The sequence below is a fragment of the Myodes glareolus genome, chromosome 9 (assembly GCF_982192425.1).
Source record: "Myodes glareolus chromosome 9, mMyoGla1.1, whole genome shotgun sequence".
NCBI classification, from domain to species: domain Eukaryota; kingdom Metazoa; phylum Chordata; class Mammalia; order Rodentia; family Cricetidae; genus Myodes; species Myodes glareolus.
The window spans coordinates 92,084,329-92,103,838 of record NC_142034.1 but is presented as its reverse complement, the minus strand read 5'-3'; the positions used below and the strand labels follow the sequence as shown (position 1 = coordinate 92,103,838).

Below are 19,510 nucleotides of genomic sequence, written 5' to 3'. Positions count from 1 at the left end.
CCTGTCATTACAGTACTGGAGTGGAGGAACCCAGAGGATTGAAAGTTCAAAGCTGACTAGACTATGTAATACCCTCTCTCAAAATCCAAACAAACAGCTGGGACCTATTCTGTTGGGTAGTTAGACGACTCGGAGGCTGCTGAGGATGGACTTTCCCTTCAGATCAGATCAGCCTCCCACCTCTTCTTTTCTTTATAACACACCATTTTTTTAAATATTTATTTATTTATTAGGTATACAATATTCTGTCTGCATGGATGCCTGCAGGCCAGAAGAGGACACCAGACCTCATTACAGATGATTGTGAGCCACTACATGGTTGCTGGGAATTGAACTCAGGACCTTTGGAAGAGCAGACAATGCTCTTAACTGTTGAGTCATCTCTCCAGTCCATAACACATCAATTTTAAGAAAGGGAAGCACCACAAGTTGTCCCTCCTTAAGTCTTAAAATATCAGAGGAAAGGGAGGAGGCTTGTAACTGGCTAAATGCCGACCTTGCTTGTTGTGACACCTTGGGCATTATCCCCTGAAGACAGACAGATAGACAGGCAGATAGACAGACAGACAGATAGACACACACACACACACACACACACACACACACACACACACACACCAAGCTGTGTTCAGACCTCCACTGTCCAGCATGCCTGCATTCTCGGACCCTTTCTTGGACTCTCCTAGCGACTCTTGGGAGCAGCTGAGATTACAACTTGTCTGCCCTGTTGGTTTCTCTAAAATTCCCATGAGATGCTTCTCAAAACTTCATTCTGAGTCCAGTTTTTAAAAATTATTTTTATCAGTAAGACTAAAACCCATTCCCTATTTCCTAATAACACTTCAGTCACTGAGCCGTATGCAGCCCCATTTCTTTGCTGCTGTCCTTTTATCTTCTCACCATTCCCAAACACTTCACTGCCACCGCCATTGCCCTCAGCAGAGTGGTCTGGAGAAGTCACGTGGCAGGTACTGCACAATTGTTCCCAGTCTCCTGGTTACCGAACCTCCATCCTTGGACATTCAAGTCCATTCCATCGTAATGCTTGCATATGAATATAACCCGTGTGTGTCCTGCATACTAAATGATTCTAGATATAACATCTAGTACAGTGTAGAGGCTGTATGAATTCTTATACTGTATTGCTTAGGAAATGAAAAGAAAACCTGCACATGTTCAATACAGAGAAACAACTATTTTTTTTTTTATCTAAATATTTTCCACCGGTCTCTGGTTCAATTTGTGTGAAATCTGCCCATGTGGCAGACTGACTGCACATTGTCCAAATTCCTTGAACACCATGGCATACCATTTCAAAAGTCATATGACTGACTTCTTCAGAATTACTAAGCTCAAAATGGAAAATTTTGGGTTCTATTACAATTCTATAAAAACACATGGTGGAGGCTGGAGAGGTGGCTCAGCGGTTAAGAGCTTTGACTGCTCTTCTAGAGGTACTGAGTTCAATTCCTATTCAATTGAATCACATGGTGGCTCACAACCATCTATAATAGGATCTGATGCTCTCTTCTGGCATGCAGGTGTACACATAGAACACTTATACATGAGAAATATAAATAAATTTTAAAAAATTTAAAAATCACATGGTGGGCCAGGCAGTGGTGGTGAACACCTTTAATCCCAACACTCAGGAGATAGAGGCAAGCAGAACTCTGTGAGTTCGAGGTCAGCCTGTTCTACAGAGGGAGTTCCAGTATAGCCAGGGCTACACAGAAAAACCCTGTCTCAAAAAACAAAAACAAAACAAAATAAACACACAAAAATCGCCAGATGGTGGAAGGTCAGAGATATATCTGAAATAATTTAAATTAAAATAAAATTTAATTTATTAGTGTTGGGAGTTGAATCCAGTAACTTGATACATTAAACACACACTCTACCACTGACTTACATTTCCCTGTTCCTCAAATCTAAACTTTTAAAAAAGCATCTCTCAATGTTTGGTTTTGTTTTTTGTTTTTATATTCACACCCCTCTGTTGTTTGTTTAGCCCTTGGATCATAAAGTCGTACCTGGTTCCAGCTGTGTCTTTCTTGCTGGATCTGGGAACCGCCTGCTTTATAGTCTTGATTTCCTGATCTGTACAATGGGAATGCTCTTAGTAGGTCGTCGTGAGAATTAAGTAAGTTTCCTAGAGTGTTCAGAACAGTCCCTGGCACGAACCAGGTATCGGTCTTCCTAAAAAGAGCAGGTGTGTGGGGCTCACTCAGGGTAAGCCAAAAGACAGCCAATCTTCACATTAGACGTTTTATGCTGGAACTAGCGCTTTAATACTGAGCTGTAACCTTGTTGCTCTAATACTGAGGTGTATATCCTCAGTGCTCAGAGCCCTAAAATTAATCTCAGTGATGGAAACTGTTAGCTTTCTGTGTGAATGGAAACATGCGCGATGCACCACACGGGCGAGAGTGTGAGGTGTGCTCTCTTTACTTTTTTTTTTTTTTTTTTTTTTTTTAAACTGCTTTAGAGATCTTTGGGAAAGATCCAGCTCACCATCCTAAGAGTCCACGGCTGCCCCCGCCAACCTTCGAGTTCCAGACCGGGTCCCACCCCGGCCTAGCGAACGAGCTTTGCTTTGCCTGTAGGAAGATTGCTGGTAGCGCGGTCGCCACCTGCAGGTTCGTCCGATTAAGACACGCTGCACATCGTCTGGGCGTGAAGTCTTGGTCCTGGCGGTGCTGTCTGCTGTGAAGAAGGCACCTGCCTTGTGAAGGCCCCTCCCTGAGCACTGTAGCGACGAGAATGGAGGAAAAAGGCTTCCAGCTCCCGCTGCTTTCATGTTAAAAGCCCGAAGTGCTTATTCTGTGGGAAGTATTATTCATTCAGCATCTCTAGCCCTCCCATTCATCCATTCACGATCCATCTGCTGAACACCTACTTTGTCCCAGATGCTGGCTAGGAGGCTGTAATGTTCACTTAACAGATGGAGACACTAAGATGCAGAAAGGATGTCGTGCCCAATGTTGAAACACCACCTTGAGGCTGGTCCTTCCAGTGCGCATTCCTAACTTATTAGAGTTGGTAATAGGGAAGTCCAACGCTGGTATTACTGGAGCTCTGACTAGTGCAGTTCTGTTTTGGACTTTATTTTAGAGGCCCCTACAACCAGGATTGGAGATTTTTGGAGGAAGCCTATATTTGGGCAATGTATGCTTTAACCGCAGTTAAAGCCATAGAGACCGCAGTGGCTTCACTGCCATCCACTGTCAGTGTGTCTAGGTTGCAAGGGTTTGGGGAAAGGATCATCAGTGACCTCAAACGAGTACGTGATTAACAGTGTGTGTCACCATGCCTAGCGTCTGCCAGACACTTTCACTGGAAACCCAGGGGCAGGCGCCAGAGTGGCCGTGCCCAGGGAGGGTCAGAGGGTGTCCTCATAGGCGTCATCTTGGAAGTGAGTTCACTCATTCGCTCACCGACTCTCCTCCTGCCCAGCCAAGTCAGTCCCTACACACTTCCTCAAGTGTTCACCCACTCATTGATTTATTTGGCCCCACGTGAAAGCACGTGCAGAGTGTGAGGGGAGATGTGGAGAGCATTTTAACGCCTATACTCTCCGTCCCTCACAGGTTCATCTAAAGCGGCGATTCTCAACCTGTGAGTCGTGGCCCCTTTGGCATTTCTCTCTCAAAAACATTTACATTACGATTCATAGCAGTATCAAAATTACAGTTAAGAAGTAGCAATGAAAATAGTTTCATGGTTGGAGGTCACCACAATATAAGGAACTGTATTACAGGGTTCCGGCTTTAGGAAAGTTGAGAATCAGTTTTATTTTGTTTTTGTTTTTTCTTTTTTTTTTTTTGTAATTTTATTAAATTATAAAAAGTTTCCATTTACGCCCCTCCTCCCAACGCCCTCCCACTCCCCCCCTCCCTCTCCTCCTCCCTCTTTGTCCCCTAGGGAAGTCAGGGTCTCCTGCCCTGTGGGAAGTCCAAGTTCCTCCCCCCTTGTTTTTGTTTTTTCATCTTTTTTTTTCGAGACAGGGTTTCTCTGTGGCTTTGGAGCCTGTCCTGGAACTAGCTCTTGTAGACCAGGCTGGCCTCGAACTCAGAAATCCTCCTGTCTCTGCCTCCTGAGTGCTGGGATTAAAAGCATTCGCCACCACTGCCCATGAGAACCACTGTTTTAAAGGGTGTTGGGGGGGAGACAAAAGAAAGCACAAAAAAAGGTTCCCCTGTTCTGACCCTCCTCCCTTCATTTCCAGTTTTTCCCTTTGACGTGGCTCTGATGATCTTGGGGCTGACGCAGAACCTTGTGTTTTTTCAGAACCCTGCACTCAAGTAGGTCTGAGCTGGAATTCCAACTGTGCCCCCTGCTAGCTGTGTGACCAGGATACAATTATGCCTGCCTCTTCCCGGCATGCCGAGAATACCCAAACCTCCCAATGATGGGTTAGAATAAAATGCATGACCTCATCAGCCAAGAACTGGCAGGAAACAGCTGTGGGGAGGAAAAGGGTCTTCAGAGAATGCTCTTTTACAGATGTCCCCTCTCACATTTGCACACTTCCATATCTGTCCTCAGATAGTGAGCCTTCTAGAAGCACACACCAGGTTTATTTGACTGTTGTTTGGTGCTGGGGGAGTAAGCCTGGGGCCTCTAATACTGAGATCCACCTCCAGTTCCAACAGCAGTTTTAAATTATGTAAATTTCACTTATTATTGTGTTGTGTGTGGGGGGGGTCATGTGCCATGGCATAAATATGGAGGCCAAAGGACACCCTTTGTGAAGAACGCTCTCTCCTTCCACCTTTACATAGTTTCTGGGATTGAACTCAGGTCACCAGGTACTTACTGAGCCACCTTGCTGGCTCTTAAAATATTTTCTTAAATTACATTTACTTGTGTGTGTGTGTCTACATTCACGCATGTCCCGTGACACATGGGGGAGCTAATTCTCCTTCCATCATGTGGGTCACTGGGTTTGGCAGGACGCTCCTTTACCTGCTGAGCTATCCTCCCACTCCTCGAGGTTTTTCTTAAAAAGGGATTCAAACTCTAATGGCCTGTCATTGCTTCTAGCAAAAACAAAGCAAACAAAACAAAGCAAAAGGAAAAAACCTTGGAAGGAGGGGAGGGGGTGGGAATTTGGATTGGTATTTTTTTTAAGTAATAAAATAATAATTTTTTTAAAAAAGGAAAAAAAAAACCTTACTGTGATGCAAAGAAATAAAACCCAACTGCCCCGTCTTATTTTGTGCCTCACGGCTACATTTCGCTTCCTCCCAGGCTTCCTCTGTGATGTGCCAGCTATTTCTCAAGCACTTGAATTTTCCCCCTTGAGATGCGCCTCCACCACCGCCTCCTAGGCACCTTTACGCCCAGGGATGCGAGCCTATGATTCAGCTCTCTTTGGGTATGCTCTGCATCCCGCACCCACATTTGGTTGGAGATCATCAAAAAGGAGAAACCATAAAAATAGCAACTTATTCTTCAACGTTGCACATCAACTTCACACACATCTGTCAATCTATTAACCCTGTAATCAGGAGTCCACGGAGAGAGACAGTCCACTCGATGCTCTGCTTTCCAGACACACGGCACCCCCAGGTGCGTCTCCCAAAATTTCTGGTAACGCCAGTGCTTAAGGAAAAACAGAAAATGACTCGTCTTTAGTAGACACATTAGCAAAACTAGGGTCCTTATGGGCAAGTGGACAGACGGTCTGCATGACCTGTGGCCTTCAGTGACATCAGAATCCCCTCTTCCCAGGATGATCCCTGATCCAGCATTTCCTTCTTTTTATTTTTGCTTTTCGAGACAGGGTTTTTCTGTGCAGCCCTGGCTTTCCTGAAACTTGCTCTGTAGACCAGGCTGGCCTTCAACTCAGAGATCTGCCTGCCTCTGCCTTCCAAGTGCTGGGATTAAAATAGGAACCACCACTGCCCGTCTCCCTTTAGCATTTCCAACCTCAGTCCTGTAGAATTAGATTTCACTCCCAGTCCCACCCTGGCCTCTAGGCCACCCAGTCACAACCAAACCAGAGTCACAGCAATTATTTCTGAAAAGCAGCTTTTAATAATCTATTTGAACCCAGTGAGTGGGAAAGAATCGAAACATATGTCCCTTTGAGAATACCTTTACAAGAATAACAAGCCAGAGGCGCCTCTTTCACGGGAAACCGACATCCCTGTGCCCTCACAAATGTGGGATCTCAACTCATATGCATGCCATGTATTTCCCACCCTGTCCCACCCGACCCCACCCTCCACAGGTGACAGATTTACACACCAAAGGGGACTGGTTTCTGTAATTGGGGAACAGAATGTTTAAAAAAAGAAAAGAAATCCATCCAAGTGGCCAGATACCAGAAATAAATCAGGCCAGTTTACATACACAACATTCAACTTACACAAAAAGGGAAGCTTTGCTAATTGGAATTCAGAGGCAAAAATCACAAAGAGCAGAGAATCCAGCTACCCATAAGAGAATACTTAAGAAAAACAAAACAAAAATAAAAAAAAAACCTTCCTACTGGAGACTCCCCTTCATTACAAAAGTATGCAAGCAGTCTCATAAAAATGAAGCCCAGGCATGCAGCTCTCTCTCTGGACACGAGAGCATAGCTAAAATTCTCAGCATGGAATTCATGCCTGGACTACTGCCCCTCCCTTTAGGACAAAAAGGGAAGGATGAGGGCGGTAACAGGAAAGGGATCTACCTCAGGGGTGACACTAGAACCCCCTTGGGGCTGGGAATGAGTTGGTGTGTGCTCAGCTAATTGGGGATCTCAATGGCAAGTGGGTCCCAAATGCTGGGCACCCTTGGGAGCCTACAAGGTAGAGGTGCAAAGAGAAGAAGCCGGTCGGCTTCGTTCCCCCAGCTAAGGCCTTGGGACCAAAGGTGGATGTCATGACAAGCTCGGGGTAGTTTTCAGGGAAGGGGGCTTCTGGATTGGACAGAAGTGCACAGACTGTGCATTATGTGTTCCTCCAAGGAGAACCTCCTAGTCACATGGCCCTAACCCTTGGCACTGCAGAGTGTAACCGTGGATATTGGGGGTACTTCTCAGTGGGAACCAGCCCCTTCACCAAGAAATGCTATTGCCACATAGCACAGCAGCTGAGGCACATTGGTGGGGGAGTCAAAAGAGCGTAGAGAGGAAGGGGCACCTGTAAGCTGCCTCAGGACTGGTGGGCAAATCTGAGTCTCCACCATTCTGCCAAACAACTGGGCATCTGCTTCCTAGAACGAGGCAGGGATGGAGCATGGGAGAAGACCTGGGCTCTAGGTTGGGCATGAAGCGATGGGGCAGAAGCAAGTTACAGCTACAGTGCCGTATCTCGAGACTTGCCTGCCAAGTACCATTCCACGTTGAAAGTGCCAGGCAGCTGTACCTTTGGGCAGCCTGGTACCAAGGATGGGAGCTCAGGCTGGCTGCTGGGGGAGAAATCGAGCTGTGTGTCCAAATGATGGGGGCTTAAAGATTGTCAAAGCCTGGCTGAGAGCTGCTCTGTGGGAACTCAGGGCTATTCCCTGCCAGAGAAAAGACCACAACCTTCCCACAAGGGGTCACCAGCATCCTTGGGTACCTCCCCATGCCTCACTCTGATCTTGGGGCTCTGTAGGGAAAGGAATACCACGACTCCAGGCAGTGTTAATTTATCTAAAATACGGGGAAAGAGGTAGCTGTGGAACCTTGTGCCCACCCAGTACCACCCCCCCTCCTCCCACACACACTGGGCCAAAGAAGGCAGAAGGAGATAGGGCTCTGGAGACAGGCTAGCGGGGTCCCCTGGTCCTCAGTCACTGGGCTGGGCAGGATGTCAGTGAATTTTGCCTAGCTGGATCTTCTTCCATGCTTCGGAGGCTGTAAAGATGCAGGAGTCCAGAATGCCAGCGACAGTGAAGGTCCCACCAATGATGGCACAGATCTGTGAGAGGGGGAGAAAAGGGAGTGTGTCAGAGATCAGTGCCGAAGAGGCATCAGGCCGCCCTGTCCCTGCACAAGAGGGTGAGCTCACTCATGAAGAGACGGTGCCCTTGGTGCCCATTTTGTTTGCCATCTTGTCACCAGCGGTGTTCAGGGCTCAAGGAGATCACTATCACCTGTGTCAGCTCCTGTAGTTCCCAGATGAACTCTCTGAATGAGAAAGGGGTTTATTAACCCATTTCACAGATGAGGAAAGCGAGCCTTGGCTGGGTCACTTCCCAAAGATCACCAAATAAGCAGCTGTGATTTGAACTCAGGTCTGTCTGGACCATAGTATTAACCTACTCTAGGTTTCTCAACTACTTAGACTCCTATTTTCAGGTAAATGATGGAGGGTCAGAAATGTTGATAATTCTGACCCAAGAACATATAATATGCAGGTCACCTGGGACTGGAGCCTGGGTTTCACAGACCCACAATGTCTGCCTGTGACTGAATAGGCACAATGGCCGGTAAGCTTAGGACTGGAAACACTCCTACTTTCTGGAGCTGGCATTCCTCCTGCAGATAGTTAGTGAGCAAACAGCAAACAACAAGACCACAGCCACAGAAAGGACCATCAAAGAGGCTTCTATGGCATTCCTGACATTTGAGTCCAGACTGTTCTTCATCACAGCAGGGTGTCCCCAGCACTGACGAGTACCAGAACTGCTGCCAAAGCTCAGAGGTCTGGAACCATTTGGCCGATGCCACAGTAAACGGCTGAACTGGGGTTCAAAGTGTCAGAGCTTCTGCTATTTCTTTATTTATTTACTTGTTTTTGTTTTGAGACAGGGACTCAGGTAGCCCAGGCCAACTTTGAACTCATATAGCCAAGGATGACCTGGAACTTCTGATTCTCCTGTCTCTGCCTCGGATAAAAGGCATATGCCACCACCACAGGACTGAGTCTTTGCTCTTAACTTGACAGCTTCCTGCTTCTTCAGCAAGAAATGCCCCCAGTTAAATGGATAGCGTACAACCTTGGATTCGTGTTGTGGTGCAAAATTTCTTGTACCCACAGAATACCAGGGAACCAGAGATGTGAAAGGCAGAGCCCTCCTCTCAGTGGAGGAGGTAAAACACCTGTTTTCCTCCCACAAGGCTGTGAGTGGATATTGGTAATGACCTGGTGATCTTTTTGCTATCAGTGGCTGCAGACCTCACCCAAATCCCCCAGAGTGCTTTTTCCCAGACTCTCCATCCCTAGACTGCTGTACCTGGATTGGAAATGATTGTTGCCTGAAAATCTTTCTCCCAACTGCATTGTTTTAAATATGGTGACAATAAACCGCCTGGCATCATACTCCCCGAAGTCTGATCCCAGTTGATGAAGTCAGTCTGCCCAGGGTTTTCGTTCTCATTTCTTTGTGGGTTCACTTCCCTATATGATGCCTGCAGGGTCCCCCTCAGATCTGGATGGATTTAGGGTTGGCCAGTGTCACTGGGGTGCAAAGGCATGTCCACAACCACCTTTTCTCACCTCTTGTCAGGGGACTTTGATCGGCTATAGGTGTGATGGCTACTCTTGGTTGTCAATTTGACTACACCTGGACTTAATTTAAAGCCCAACCAGCTGGGTATACCTCTGAGGAGTTTTGTTTTCTTAATCAAATCATTTAGAGTGAGACGACTCAATTTTGATCTGGACCTTTTGAGGTGGGAAGATTATCTTTAACCTAGGCCACACCTTCTGCTGCAAGTCTAAATAAGGGACAAGGAAGAAGGAAATGCTCTCTTTGCCTGCTTGCTCCCACTCTTGCTGGCAAGTCCATTCATTCCCTGGCATTGATATTTATCTCTCTAGGATTCTGGCATCTACTGAAGACCAGCTAAGACATCCAGCCTTGTGGACTGAGCAACTGCTGTACTCTTGGACCTTCTGTAGTAGCAGCCATGATTGGCCTAGCTCAGCGGTTCTCAAGCTTCCTAATGCTGCAACCCTTTCCTTGTGTTGTGGTGACCTAACCATAAAATTATTTTGTTGCTACTTCTTATCTGTAGTTTTGTTACTGTTATGAGTAGTAATGTAAATATATGATATACAGGATATCTTCTGATATGCAATCCCCAAAGGGACTGTGACCCACAGGTTAAGAACCACTGCCCTAGCTGGCCCCACAGACCATAGGCCATTCTAATAGATATATTAGATATAGATGCCATATTTGTTAGGATTAAATATATATTCATTTTATTAGTTTTGTTCCTCTAGAGAACCCTAATAGACTAATGTAAAGTGGGTTAAGTCATGGTACTGGGTAGTTCAACTGCATTAAATCTGTATTTTTAAAGATCTTTTCGGGTATGTATAATATGTATGTGTGCATTCATGTGTGTGAGTGTGGGCACACGTGTGCCGCCCAACTCATGCGAAGGTCAGAGGACAACTTTGGGCATTGGTTCTCTTGTTTGACACAGAATCTGTGCCCAAGAGCTTCCAGTGATTCTCCTGGCTCTGCTTCCCATTTCAATACAGGAGTACTGGGATTACAGATGTGTGAACTGAGCCCAGCTTTGCATGGGTTCCAGGGATTCAAACTCAAGGCCTCTCATTTGCAAGGCAATCACTTTACTTAGTTGGTCATCTCTGAAGCCCATACACACACACACACACACACACACACACACACACACACACACACACACACAAACACACACATTGGAGACAGGGTCTCTCTACATAGCCCTGACTGTCTTAGAACTATGTGAACCAGGTTGGCCTCAAACTCACAGAAATTCCCCAGTTTCTGTTTCCCAAGTGTTGAGATCAAAGGCATGAGCCATCATGCTATATTTTCGATTTTGCTATTTTCAACTTTTGATGGGAACATGGAAGTCAACCCCAACATACATGGAGGAGCATCTGTACTAACAAGTTGTCAAAACTTGCAACTTAACCTAACTTATGCTTTACACATACACACATATACATATATATTAAATTTATTTAGTTATATATGTATTTTTGAGACATGGCTTTTCTGCATAGCCCTGGCTGTCCTGAAACTCAGTATGTAGACTAAGCTGGTTTCAGACGCACAGAGATCTGCCTGCTTCTGCCTCCCAAGTGCTGGGATTAAAGGTACATACACTTTTTTTTTAAATGTCGATTCCAATCCTTACACTTATTGCACAGCTCTGGATTTGCATCTCTGAACAGACATCTACTGACGTGTAACTGCCACAGGACTCTGGGTGGCAGTGGTGCACTCAGGGATCATTTGGTGCTGAGGGGTGGGAAGCCAGGAGACAGCGGAGGTGAGAGAAGGGCACGCCACACTGGCTTTTCTCTTTCATGTGGTGCTTTCCTGCGATGAGCTAAGCAGAGGCGTGCAAGGTCTAAGACAGAGCGGGTCTGTGTGGATGCTTCTAAGTAGAGCAGCTGGCATTCCAGCAATAACAGCCCCAGAAACCCGAGCAGCCCTCCAGGGAGCAGAGAGGATGGGGCCCGCGCTGAGGATTATGATGAAGTGTTCTAAACAGGCCGGGCCTCGCCCCACCAGTCAGCGCATGACGCAGGGGCACTTTTCAGGAAGATGACGGCAGGGGACCTGGTTTATTTCGGTAGAGTGGATCAGATGATGGCAGATTTTATACCACAAAATGCTTTTAGAGCTTGGAGCGGAGGGTAGGAAAATGTGACGTAAGTGCAATGGAGCAAAAAAAGAAAAAATAGCCCCTCCATCTGCCTTTATCCACACACACGGTGAAGCCTGAATTCCCATGACTCACACACACCTGGCACCCGGCTGAGGTCTCTTTGCATTGGGCTGGCCCTGGGGTAGAGGGGGCCCACAATATGCACGGAGGCCCGCGAGAAGCAGCCGCCTCTGGGGAAACTGAGGGAGCACACAAGCTAAGCAACGGGCCCAATCGCAGTGTCGGTCGCTGTCAGCCTGAAGGCTAAGGGGGCTGCAGGGGGCTTCATGTGGATTTACTGACGTCACTCCGCCCACATGTACATTACATCTACTGAAGGAAAGAAAGGAATTCTGATACGTTTTGGGGGCTTCCTCAGGGTTAAGGAGATTCTAATGGTCCACCCTTGCTTTCACTTCAGTGGTCCCTCATCCTTAGGGAATACATCATAAGATCCCAGAGGTGCCTGGAACCAGATAGTTTCAAACTTAATACTTAATGTACACTTAAAAAAAAAAACAACCCAAACAGTACCTCCTAATTTTTTAGCTTACAAATTAAGCACAATAAAAGACTAATGACGATATAATAAGAACGCCATATTTAGTAATATTATTTAAAATCTATGAACCACTTGTTTCTGAACAAACGCCTTTCAGTATTTCCACACCGTGGCTGACTAGGAAAAGCCACAGGACACTGTAGTAGCCCACCGCCATCCTCAGTACCCATTCGAATGAGGTGGATTAGGGGTACGGAGACAACTAGGAGGCGTGAAGGAAGCATGGAGGTCCTGGAGCTGACATACAAAGGGACATGGTGGCCACCAGCAAGCACCAGGGTGATACCATACTGGGACTCACTGGGGAAATTATGGTCCTCCCTTGTCCTGAAAAGGTCAGGGCTCTTACATGGGATATGAAGCCACCAGCTTGGGAGGGTGCGACGGCCCTTACAGGTGAGTTTCACAAGAGGGTGGCAGGAGCATAATTCTCACCACTGATACGTCTTGAGCAGTATGGGGATCAATAAACGGACCAGTTGTGGGATGCAGCTGGAGGTGATGCAGGAGGGATGTTGAGAATGACCTGAACAGAGTGCGTGGCACTGGACACTCAGCATCACCCTGACCTGCAGGGAGGGGCCCAAGATCAATGGAAAGGAATAACTGTGTAGACAAAGCAGACGGCCCCACAGATACTAAGCTCCCAGCCTATTGCTGGCCGTCTCTCTGGGGGTGCAGAGATGCAGAGGGGAGGCATGTGTCTCCTCGCTGCACGTGACCAGGGCAGGCAGGGGGTGCAGGGGGTGAGGACTGGGGAATCTACGGGGGCCTTCGCTGCTTGGAGAGCAGAGGGAACCCATCCTCTGGGGCTTGAGCAGTGGCTGCCATGTAAGTGTCTTCCTGGGTCTCAGTTTTTCCATCTATAAAATCAGAAAAGCAGTCCCACCATACTGACAGCCATTCTGGAGAGAACCTGGAATTCAGTGCATGTTCAGTAAACGACACCTAACCTCATCTCTCAGTATCCAACCTTGTTGCTAAATGTTTAATCTCTATACTTGAGACCCATTTTAATCAGGAAAATGCTACCCATTATTTGTTTTATTTATTTATTTATTTATTTATTTTGGTTTTTCGAGAACCAAAATAAATAAATTTTTACAGGGTTTCTCTGTAGCTTTGGAACCTGTCCTGGAACTAACTCTTGTAAACCAGGCTGGCCTTGAACTCACAGGGATCCACCTGCCTCTGCCTGGGATTAAAGGTATGCACCACCACTGCCCTGTTATTTTTTATTTATTTTTATTTTATGTGCACTGTTTTTTTTGTTTTGTTTTTGTTTTTTGTCTACATGTATGTCTGTATGAAGGTATCAGATTCCCTGGAACTGGAGTTACAGACAGTTGTGAGCTGCCAAGTGTGTGCTAGGAATTGAACCCTAGTCCTCTGGAAGAACAGCCAGTGCTCTTAATTACTGAGCCATCTCTCCAGCACCCCAATTATTTCTTAGAGGTTTTCTGTCTCAATTCCTTCTCTTCCTGGCGCTTTTAGGAAGACAAGTCCATCATGGAAGAACAAGGCAGCAAGATTCTCTGAAGACTCCACAGCTGCCCAAGACCCATGCAGGCCATGGGGTTCGGTAGTCAGCCTGAGCCTTACCAGAGGGGGCTGCTGCCCAGGAGAGCATGGTTTAGGGGCGTGTCTGGGAGTATTCATGAGGAAGAGCCTCCCTCTGGGCCAGGCTCCTTAGGTCAGGTCCCTTTCACTTCCCTAGTCAGGAAGCCCCTGGTGTCTGGCCTGTGTCAACCCTATCATTTGCTCTCTTGTCTTCATGGCTAAGGGAGAGAAGGCAGAAGTCATTGGTACAGAGCAGGCGCTCAAAACACATTTGCTAAATAAGCAGACAGCAAGGGATCGCCAAGAATGAACAAGGAGTAGCTGAATGGGTTTGAGAACGAGCAAAGGAACGAAAGGCTTCTTGTTCTGCTCTTAGCAGGTTTCTGGGAGCTGGTGCAAAGGTGGGTGCGAAACTGGAGGCTGGTGGAGCGGGGACAGGCAACAACCTTACCCATCCCATGCGGCTCCTTCAATTTCTAAGCCTGGGCGGTGCAGCCTGGGGCCGCGAGGTACTCAGCCGCTGAGGACACCCGGTCTTGGAGTCTACAGAACCAGGCTTAGGGCTTCCTGTTGCTGTGACTGTCTGCCTCCTAGTGCCTATGCCTCAGTTTCTATGCTTTTAAAACCGGGAAGACCATTTCTCAAGACTGATGTAGCATAGAATGAACATCTGTGAGGCATGCACACACACCCCATGATGCCTCTGACCTTGGCCCCTGTCTCCCCCAGGCCTCAGGACAGAGGAACAACTGTGGAGGGGTGGTCAGGGAGGAGAGCCGCTGAGCCAGGAAGGGACACTATGGCTAGTACCTGCCTCCCTACCCTGGTCAGCAGCCCCAGTCCCAGGAACAAGAGCAGGGCACCTAGGCCCCAGTGTGCCCCAGAGAAGCAATAATGGCATCCTCTTCTCTGACCCAGCCCCTTCCTTCCCAGACCCTATAGCTTCCCAACCTTCTGTGGAGACCAGAATGAAGCCAGCTTACTTGAACATCTCATTTTGTAATTAATTTTTAAATTGCAACTACTTATAAATACAGGGCCATGGTGCCTACATGGAGGTCCAAAGACAACTTGCAGGAGTCAGTTCTGCCACATGGGAGCAAACTCAGGTCATCAGCCTCGTGGCAGGTGCCTTTACACACTGAGCTATCAACTCGTCAAACCCAGGTCATTGCTTTCTTCTTAGCAGCGCTTGGGCCTCAAGCATGCCAGGTAAGTGTCCTGTCCTGGAGTTCACGCCCTAGCATAACTTTAAAAGATGTATTTCTTTATGTCTTATCTCTGGCTTTTAATTCCTTATGCTAGGGAAGGCCTGGGCTAGACAGCTGAATTCTTGTTCCACCAGGGACTAACATCTTCTTGCTCCTCCTGGGCCTATGTTTACTGCTTAGTGGCTTTCTGTGACAAAGCCTGCATCCCTGCCACTCCGCAGAGGGAAGGAAAGGAAGTGCTGGGGCAAACATTGCTGGATGGAGGCCAGTTCTGTGATTTTGGCCAGGAAGGCCAGTTTAAGTCTCTGGGCCTCAGTTTCTCTCACCTACGCCTGGGGTGGCTAGGAGGCCTCCGTGACCACAAATGCCGGGAACTGCTCATCCTTCCTCATCCAGGCGGTGCGGTTTCAAAGCTTGTGGAAAAAGGCACAGTCAGAGGAAATAAATAATGAACAAAGTCTCATCATATGCTGCCGGAGGCAGACAGGCTGGAGCCGCAGATGAGAACACCCAAGTCGCAGAGGCGGGGACCCGAGGGGGGGCATCAGGAAGGGAAGCAGATGATTGGGCTCTGGAGGGCTTGGGTTGGGAGGAAGGGAGGGATGGTGACCTCCACTCAGCATGTCATGTCTTCTGGACCACTTACCCTCAGGCCCTAAAAGTCTGAGGAAAAGCTGAAAACTCATTTCTGTCCTACCCCAAAGCTCCTCCTTGGTTGAGCACCTATGTTCTGCCCTGGGACCATATTCTCTTCTGTCTTTTCATTCCGTTCTTGTAATTGTGCCACAGAAGACTGGTCCAAGGTCACACAACAACCAAGAAAGGAAGCATCACCAATTCAGGTGTGGGAGGCTGCAGGTGTTTCTCCTATCAGCCTACCTTTGCCCCACCCCTAAAAGCATCTCCTCATTTATGGCGAAACTTCTAAGCCGATGGCTCTTGCTTTCTCAGTTCTCCTACAGAGATCTGCACGGCAAACATCCTGAAATCAGAACATTCGCAAGCCCTGCTTGCAGAGGTCGGGAAGTGAGAAACTATGCATCATTGGGACTAAACCTCCTTGGACCATGGTGCCCAGTGTCTTTCCTCCTCACTTTACAGACACGAGTACGAGAAGTTCTGCCTCATCCCTTCCTCTTGCCCTTGTACACAGCTCAGTTGCTCCAGATGGATCTGATCCCAAGGCTTCTGTACATTCCAGCCTTCAGCCCTGAACCACAGACTCTGGGCTTCATTGCAGCTTGCATATTGCAGAGGGGAACAAGGTGGGCACAAACCTGTAGTTCTTGGTTCAGGGGAGAGAAGCAGGCAGAGGAGAGCAGGACATCCACAGGGGGCTGTGAAGGCTGCCCCCTGCCCAAGTGGCAAAGTGGCCTTTTCTTAATCCACATTACTTTAGAGGAGGGTAAAAACTCTCTCTCTCTCTCTGTGTGTGTGTGTGTGTGTGTGTGTGTGTGTGTGTGTGTGTGCATGTGCTATACATGTCTATAAATGCCAGAGGTCAACTCCAGGTGCTATTCACCTTGGTCTTGAAGACAGAGTTTCTCCCTGGCCTGGAACTTGCCGAGCAAGCTAAGCTGGCTGCCCTTTGAGCCCGGAGGAGCCAGCTGTTTGTACCAGCCGTGGTATTACAAGCGCACAGTGCCATGCCCCAGCTTTGTCACATGGATCCTAGGATGGAACACAGATCTTCATGCGTGTGGGACAAAATACTTTTCCAACTAAGCTAAAGCCTCAGACAAAAATCAACCAACCAAATAACAGTCTCTGTCCGCCCCCAACCACAGTGTTAGGGATCAAACACCCGGCTTCCAGCATGCTAAGCACATGGCTCTACCACTGAGCGATGCCCCCGGTTCCTGTAGGTCTGAGGTTGTCTCCAATCAACTTCCTCACATCTCGCTACAAAAGGCAGCTAGAAACCAAACACAGGTACGGGCAGGGGAACTTGGAAACTGTTAGCCATGCAGCCTCGGGTAGACACTTGGTTTCTTTTTATGGCTGTGTGTGTGCTTGCATGGTGGTAATGCCAGTTTATTTTCTACTGTGGAGTCTCAGTGCCAAGGTAAAAGTGACCGTCAAACAATGCTAGCATCCTAGACCAAGGACTTCATGACTTCTGAGGCCTCTGTTGTTGGAGCACTCATGAGTGCCCTTGTTTAGCAGGGAGATGTTACAAAGGGGACAAGGCATGGGGGTTGAGTCCCAGCTTCGTCATTTACTAGCTGTATGATCTTGGAGGAGTTCCCTTACTTCTCCAAGCCTTCGCTGAATTCCTATCTAAAACAGAAACAGGAGACTCTCTACTGAGGTTCCCGGAAGGGGTAAGGGAGTAATTACCAAATTGCCTGTAGTAGGTGCTGAGTAAAGACAGTTGCCATCGCCTCTCGCAGCAGCTGTTCTTTGCACACCTGTGGACACCCGAGTCCAGACAAGGCCACCATAGTAGATGAGCCATGACACCTGGAGGCTATAGCTGGCCCTGACAACTGTGGAGTGCAATCTGAAGTATGGGGCGTTATTTTCCTGGTAAGGAAAGTATGGGCAAGGACAACGGAAAGAACATGGGTGGGTGGGACTTATTCCAGCCAAACTCCCTCATCCTGAGGCCCCTAAGTGTCTTTTCGGTTGAAAGGGCTGCATGGTCATGCTCAATGGGAGCAGACCACCAGCCTCTGGTACTAAGAATTGTTGTTAGTCATGCCAAACCCAATTTGGCACTTAATGGCCTGGGTATCTCCTCTCTCAAATAAACCATACATAGAAAGAGATCTAACACCTCAAGTTATTCAATCTGTTACCACAGCTCCCTTAAATCTCAGAAGATAGGCTTCAGCAAACTGCAGGGAGCAGATATGGAGGGGTAGGGGGAGATCCAGGCACGTGCATACAGCTAAATGCCATACTTATTCTTCTGGCACAAGAATGTGCTGGTAGAGCAAGAGGGGTAGGTTTGATGCGGTATTGTGAGGATCCAGAGAGAGGCGCCTTGGGCAGCCTGGTACTGGATACTACCGGGCATGTTCCCTGAAGACCTGACCCTGAGGGGAGCCCACAATCAGCCAGGTACCAGGTATGTGAGAAAGCTTCTTTAGGTTGCTCTGCCCCTCGCTCCAGCCCAGCCACAGCTGCTCTCCTCCTCTGAAGCCGTCACATGACAACATCTCAGCCTAAGCCCTTCTTCATCGGCCCCCTCTGAGGGGCTATTTCCAGAGGACATCCACTTGGAGTGTGGCGCTTCACACACAAGTGTTTGCCTTTAAAAGGAGAGCATGAGCAGCCCATGGCAGGTGCCTCCACTCAGCCCCAGCCCCACCCACCCTCTGCAGACTCCAGGGGTCTTTGTGCAGCGTGTCTGAGGTCTAGCATCATCCTCACATCTGCTGCCCCGTGACAAAGGGCTTTGAAGCTCCATAATGACGCCATCTGCCGGGAGCCAGCTGGCTCATGAGCTGACCCTACAGTTGCCACGGCAACCAAGATGGTAGCCTTGGGCCTTCGGAAAACAGACCAAGCTAATGTTACGAAGTTCCATGGAGCAGTGTGGTTAGCAAGCCGGGGGATCTATGGGGCCTTACTTCAGGAGAGGTGGACCTGGCAGAGACAAACTGGGGGCCAAAGGGAGAAGAGCAAAGGGAGGGGTCACACTGGGTGAGGAAGACTGTTCCTGTGGCCTTGTGGAACCTTCAGTTCTTGGAATGTCAATGGTTCATCTTGACCTAGCAGGGAGTCCATCCCAAGGAGAGAGCTAGTTGGCCTTCAAAAGACTGCTGGCTTGTATCTCTATACACAAGGCCCCTTCTGAGGCAGCCTTCTCCCCTTCATGTCAGGGCCTTGCTGAACAGGTACAAGGGCCTCCTCTCTGCCACTGTGGAACCCGGGGGAGCAAGGTTCTCGTGACACAGCAGTGTTTGACATGATGTTCCACACCACCAGGAAGCTCCTGGAGGACCAGGCTCCCTCAGGCCTGGTACGACAAATTCTAGTAAACCATAGGCAAGTAACCAAAGCCGCTTCATCTCTCAGCCACTTGCCAAGGGATTTTTGATGCTCAGAGGTTCAGCTGCTTCCCAGGAACAAATGGGAACTGGGGGTTGAGGCCCATGGAGGGGTCTTCTCAGCCTAGCAATGCGTGTGTCAGCGGCAGTACAGCCCCCAGGGCCTCTGAGGAGCAGGCCACACCTGCCCGGAAGCATGGAGGACATCTGCTCCTATCTAAGTGTCTGGCTTATTTGCGGGTTGCAGTGGGAACAGACTGGGACAGGCCAACACCCACATGGACTTAGCATGTGCTCGCCTGGGGGAATCTTGGGTAAAGGAGTTTGTTCGCAAATCCCTTGATGTGGAGTTGAAAAGTTTTATAAATCTCCTCCTATGTGTAGGTCCCTAGTTTTATCTCTTCTCCATCTTTGTGGCGAGTGGGAGGCTTTGACTATCACTGGGCAGGTAGAATCGAAAGGGTCTTAACATTTAAGACTCATTTTTTTTTCAAGTCCAAGTGAAAGGAGCAGGATTTGCCAGTCTTCTCAGGGAAGAGTGGTTCTTAGCCCTCGTCTGGCTCCTTTGGCCACTTGCTGGCATGGAGGTCTTTTGATACGG

The 19,510-nt window shown here is 48.2% G+C and overlaps 1 protein-coding gene across 2 annotated transcripts in view; it reads right to left on the bottom strand.

The window, feature by feature from the left end:
- Positions 1–6,019: 6,019 nt before the first annotated feature.
- The window catches only part of Ergic1 (endoplasmic reticulum-golgi intermediate compartment 1), a 99,643-nt gene continuing 86,152 nt past the window's right edge, over positions 6,020–19,510 (bottom strand). For both annotated transcript variants that reach the window (XM_085694834.2, XM_048436040.3), the window contains exon 10: positions 6,020–7,898. In XM_085694834.2, the coding sequence (XP_085550960.1) occupies positions 7,791–7,898 (108 nt within the window). In that variant the 3' untranslated portion in view covers positions 6,020–7,790. The remainder of the gene's footprint in view (positions 7,899–19,510) is intronic.